General features: G+C 35.1%; 1 protein-coding gene across 5 annotated transcripts in view; it reads right to left on the reverse strand.

Annotated features, from left to right (window-relative positions):
* Window positions 1-6,382, reverse strand: part of DPP8 (dipeptidyl peptidase 8) — a 63,550-nt gene that overhangs the window by 49,019 nt on the left and 8,149 nt on the right. Inside the window, exon 1 of one of the 5 annotated variants that reach the window (XM_081831269.1) lies at window positions 2,138-2,257. The exons of the other annotated variants lie outside the window; for them this stretch is intronic. Coding sequence (XP_081687395.1) covers window positions 2,138-2,140 — 3 coding nt within the window. The 5' untranslated portion in view covers window positions 2,141-2,257. Of the gene's footprint in view, window positions 1-2,137; window positions 2,258-6,382 lie in introns of those variants that run through there. 5 annotated transcript variants of the gene reach the window in all.

Below are 6,382 nucleotides of genomic sequence, written 5' to 3' on the forward strand. Positions count from 1 at the left end.
AATGTTCCAAAATTAGATTGTGAGGATAGCTGTACAACTCTGTGAATATACTAAAAACCACTGAATTCTATACTGGGATGAATGAATTGTATGGTATGTGGATTATATCTCAATAAAGCTGGTAAAAAAAAATAAAAGAATGGAAAAGTACATTCCATGCTAACACTAATCAAAAGAAAGCTAGAGTGATTATTAAATATTAAAGTAAATTTCAGAATAAAAAATACTGCTAGAAACAGGGATGGTCATCTAGTAACAATAAAGGAGTCAATTTATCAGGAAGACATAGTCATCCTATCTATTTATGTATTTTATAACATAGCTTCAACATATATAAAGCAAAAACTAGTAGAGCTGCAAGGAGAAATAGTCAAATCTATAATTATGAAATGGAAATTTCAACATTCTCTCTTAAATAACTGATAGAACACACAGAACATCAGTAAGGACAGAGAAAATTTGAATGATACAATAAGCTAACTTCATCTAATGGTCATTTATAGACCCAATAACAACAGAACACATATTCTTTCAAAGTAAACACAGAACATTTACCAAGATGGATCATATTCTGAGCCATAAGACAAGACTCAAAAATTGGAAAAGATTCAAGTCATACAAATTATGGTCTCTGAATACCATGGAATTTGGTTAGAAATTAAATCTCTGGAGAATACCCAAATACTTGGAAACTAAACACTACACATCTAAATAACTCATGGGGTAAAGGGAAAATAGAAAGTATTTTGAAGTAAATGAAAATGGAAACATGACATATTAAAATGTATGGGCTGCAGTTAATATGGTACCTAAAGGTATATTTATAACACTAAATGCCTATGTAAGAAAAAAAGAAAGGTCTCAAACTAGTAACCTCAGCCACCACTTTATGGAACCAGAAAAAGAACAATCGAAATCCAAAGTAAGCAGAAGAAAGGCAGTAAAAAAGATCAGAGAGTAAAACAATGAAATAGAAAATTACAGAAAAATTAATGAAACCAAATAGATAGTAACCCTAAGTCAGACTCATTAGAGAAAAAGAGAGAGAAGACACAAATTACAAGAAGATATCAGGAGTGACAGAGGAACATCACACAGATTCTGCAGACCCTAAAAAGATTAGGGAATATTATGAAACTTACGTCAATAAATTCAATACCATAGATGAAATAGAAACATTCCTTAAAAGAGACAAACAACCAAAGCTCACTCAAAAAGAAACAGATAACCTGAATAGCACTACATCTAATAAAGAAATTGGATTTGCATGGGGCGCCTGGGTGGCTCAGTCGTTAAGCGTCTGCCTTCGGCTCAGGTCATGATCCCAGAGTCCTGGGATCAAGCCCCGCATTGGGCTCCCTGCTCTGCGGGAAGCCTGCTTCTCCCTCTCCCACTCCGCCTGCTTGTGTTCCTGCTCTCACTATGTCTCTCTCTGTCAAATAAATAAATAAAATCTTTAAAAAAAAAAAAAAAAAAAGGGCACCTGGGTGGCTCAGTCTGTTAAGCATCTGCCTTCGGCTCAGGTCATGATCCCAGGGTCCTGGGATCGAGCCCCGCATCGGGCTCCCTGCTCTGCGGGAAGCCTGCTTCTCCCTCTCCCACTCCGCCTGCTTGTGTTCCTGCTCTCACTATGTCTCTCTCTGTCAAATAAATAAATAAAATCTTTAAAAAAAAAAAAGAAATAAAAAAAAAAAAAGAAAGAAATTGGATTTGCAGTTAAAAACTTTTCCACAAAGAAAATTACAGGTCCAGATGGCTTCACTGGTGAATGCTACCAAATTCTTCCAGCAAATTAAAAGGAGGAAATGACTTCCAACTTATTCTGTGGCCAGCATAACACTGTTACCAAAATCATACATAATATGTAAGAAAAGAACTTTATAGACCAATATCCCTCATGAACATATAAAAAAAATTTAAACAAAATTAGAGCAAATTGAATCTAACAATACTTAAAAAGGATAATAAATCATAACCAAGTGGGTTTTATCCCAGGATTGCAAGGTTGATTTAACATTTAATAATCAAGTGATGCTTTGCCATATTAACAAATTAAAAAAGAAAACCTTGTGATCTTTTCAACAAACACAGAATAAAACATTTAACAAGGGATGCCTGGGTGGCTCAGTCAGCTAACCATGTGCCTTCAGCTCAGGTCAGGATCCCAGGGTCTTGGGATCAGATCCCACATCGGGCTCCCTGCTCAGCGGGGAGCCTGCTTCTTCTCCCTCTGCCTGCTGGTCTCCCTGCTTGTGCTCTCTCTCTGGAAATACATAAAATCTTAAAAAAAAAAAAAAATTTAACAAAACTCAGTATCTCTTCCTGATTAAAATTCTAAGCAAGCCAAAAATAGAAGAGTACTTCTCCAGCCTACCAAAGGGCATTTATGAAAAACCTATGGCTAATAGACCTACTGATTAAGGACTGAATGTCTCCTCCCCTAAGATCAAGAACATCTGCTTTCACCATTTCTATTCAACTCTGTACTGGAGGAGTTAGCCAGTACAATAACCCAAGAAAAAGAAACAAAAGGTAACCATACTGGAAAGGAAGAAGTAATACTGCCAGTGTTTATAGACAATATGACCGTTTATATAGAAAAATCGAATGGAGTCTACAAAAATCTAATGGAACTAATAAAAGAGTTTAGTAAGGTTGCAGGATAAGATCAATATATAAAAGCAACTGTATTTCTAAATATTGGCAATGAACAACCAGAAATTGAAATTAGAAAATACCATTTACAGTAGAATAAAAAATCTGAAATACTTAAGAGATAGGACTTATGAAAGACTGTACAAGACTGGTACCATGGTTGCCTGGGGATGGGTGGGAGGGGGAGACTACAAAAGGGTACAAGAAAACTTTTGGGGGTAATGACCGAGGTAATGGTTTCACAGGTACATACATATGCCCAAATCTATCATGTTGTATACTTTAATATTTGCAGTTTATTATGTCAATTATACCTCAATAAAGCTTTATAAAATGAAACTATGTACGTACCAGATGAAAACATTAGTGAATTCTTTTATAATTTGGGGGTAGAGAAAACTGTCCTAACTCTGATAAGAAGACACAAATTCTAGGAGCAATAAAGACCAATATATTTGATGATATAAAAATCTTTCACATGGCTAACACACACACACACACACACACACACACTGCCCCACCCCACAATAAAGTGAGTAAAAATACAAATGACAACCTGGGAAAAATATTTGCCAACCAAATCACAGACAAAAGGTTAATATTGCCAGTATATAAAAGGCTCCTAAGAATGAAGAAAGAGGCCCATCACCCTGTAGAAAAATGGGTTAGAAATACGAATAAACAGGGCGCCTGGGTGGCTCAGTCGATTAAGCGACTGCCTTCGGCTCAGGTCATGATCCTGGAGTCCCGGGATCAAGTCCCACATCGGGCTCCCCGCTCAGCAGGGAGTCTGCTTCTCCCTCTGACCCTCCTCCTTCTCATGCTCTCTGTCTCTCATTCTCTCTCTCGCAAATAAATAAAATCTAAAAAAAAAAAAAAAAAAAAAAAGAAATACGAATAAACAATATACAGAGAAAGAAATGCAAGTAACCTTTAACTATATAAAAAGATGATCAGTTTTGTCTCTAACAGAAATGCAAATTAAACTATATTGGGATACCATTTCCATCTATTAAAGTGGCAAAAATCAAAATGTCTGACCATATATTATGTCAGAAAGCCTATGGGAAAACAGGTACACATGTCTTGCTAGTGGGGATTCAAAATGGCACAGTTCCTATGGAGGGAAATTTGGTACTCTTTAGAAAAATTACAAAAGCATATACCTTTCGGTCCAGAGATCTCATTTCTAAGAATCTAGCTTAAAGACATACTGGCAAAAATATAAAAAGTTGTATGCTCAAGCCATTTCACTGTGGTACTATTTATAAGACAACAACTGAAAATAACTGAAATGTCCATCAATACGGAATTGGTTGAATATGATTAGTTTGCACAACACAACACAGATTTAAAAAAGAAATAAAAATTATGTATAGATTCCTATGAAGTGGTCTGAAGAATACACTGTTATATGAAAACTGCAAGGTAGCAAAAATGTATATTTTATGTTACTATTTATCTAAGGGGGGATATGAATGTCTATATACTCACATTTAAAAAAAAAAAGGATAAGCTATTTAAAAACAAAATGGCTAGAAGGAGATGGAAGGAAATAGGGTAGAGGAGACAGGGAGCTTTTCTGAATATACCTTGTTTTGTGGATTTGAATTTGGAATCCTGTAACTATTTTATAAAACAAAATTCAATTAAAACTAAAGAATTCCAACACTTGAGAACAAAATGAAGCAAATGCACCTCACTGCATAGAACTGGTGGCATAACCACACAGAGAACAATTCCAAGTTACTGCTGTAAGTAATCACAGTGTTGATTCCTTTGTTATTTTTAAACTGTTATGTGTGTACTATGGGGTAATTATGTTGAGCAATGAGTAATTATGTTGTTGTTTAAACTGGGATCTTTGGCATCTGAGAAAGGAGATTCATACATAAGATAAATGAGGTTAAAGAAAAATCCTGTAGTGTAAAATGTGAATTAGATGTATCAGTCTGAACTTATAGTTTATCTGAACTGATACGGATTCATATTGACACCTACATTTCAAACACACACACACACACACACACACACACACACACAATGTATATATTCCCTTGTGTGTCCAATAAAAAAAAAACAACAACAAACAAACCCAGAAACAATCACCAACCCAATAATAACGAACATCCCTAGTACCCAGATCATGGTCTCTTAATACCAATTTCCTCTAAAGGAACCAGAGTTCATGGGAGAAATGACTGACTCCAAGAATGGGATAGGCAATGTTTAAGATGAACGTAGAACATTTTCATCATATTAGCAAGGATCATGTCAAAAGGATCTGACATGTCAAGTTGAAGGGGCTGCCACCAGCCAATAATAAGACAATTTGTACAATAACTATCAATGTATCAAAAAAATCAAACAAGTTTATAAGTTTATGCAGATACAAAAAAAACCCCAAAACCACGAAAACACAAACACCCCTCCAAAAACCCTCATTCATCACCTATGGAGGACTGCAGGAAACAAATTATTTGAAAAATGATAAAGGAAAAGAATAAAACTTTATCCTGCCTTTTTATTATGAACTACACATCAGGATAACTGAATAACTGTTAAACAGTAATTTCTTTCTATAGCAGTATTTCAGCTAATAAAGAAGGAATGATAAAATATCACCATTTTATAACTCCTAATGAATTAATGGATCTTGGCAATGATCAAAGGGTGCCATCATCATAAAAAGAGAAATAAGACTCTATATGCCTCTTGATGGGAAGCACACCTTAACTATGAAATATTCTTTCTTTTAAACTATCGTAGAATATATATAACATAAAATTTACCATCTTAGCTATTTTTAAGTGTACAGTTCAGTAGCGTAAAGTACACTCATACTGTTGTGTAACCCATCTCTGGAACTTTTTCATTTTGTAAAACTGAAATTCTCTACCCAATAAACAACAACTCCCCATTGTTCCCTTCCCCCAGCCCCTGGCAACCACCTTCTACTTTCTGTCTCTATGAATTAGACTACTTTAGGTACCTCATGTAAGTGGAATCATATAGTATTTGTCCTTTTGTGACTGGCTTATTTCACTTATCATAACATCTTCACGGTTCATCGATGTTGTAGCATATGTCAGAATTTCCTTCTTTTTTAAGCTGAATAATACTCCATTGTATGTATATACCACATTTTGTTTATCCATCCATCTGTCCATGGACACTTGGGTTGTTTCCACCTTTTTGGCTATTATGAATAATGCTGCTATGAACATGGGTGTACAAATATCTGTTCGAGACCCTGCTTTCAAAAAAAAGCAAACCTGGGTCTGATCAAGTTTCTAGATCTAACTACCTATTCATATTTACAGAAAATACAGGGGACCAAAAAATACATCAAATAACACCACAGATAAACAATCAGCAAAAACAGACCTTTCTTCAACAAAGTGCAATGGGAAAAAAAAAAAGGATGGGGGGCAAACCAATCAATTAAAACAGACCTATTAATCAATTGTAAAATATGAACATTATTTAGATCTTGATTTATAAAAATCAAGTATAAAAAATTATAGTTAAGCGCTGTGAATTGTGCAAGACTGTTGAATCTCAGATCTGTACCTCTGAAACAAATAATGCAATATATGTTAAGAAAAAAAAAAGAAGAAGAAGAAGGTAGCGGGAGGGGAAGAATGAAGCGGGGGAAATCGGAGGGGTAGACGAACCATGAGAGACGATGGACTCTGAAAAACAAACTGAGGGTTCTAGAGGGGAG

The sequence above is a fragment of the Leptonychotes weddellii genome, chromosome 9 (genome assembly GCF_054177405.1).
Source record: "Leptonychotes weddellii isolate Sample4059 chromosome 9, ASM5417740v2, whole genome shotgun sequence".
In the NCBI taxonomy this organism is placed as follows: Eukaryota; Metazoa; Chordata; class Mammalia; order Carnivora; family Phocidae; genus Leptonychotes; species Leptonychotes weddellii.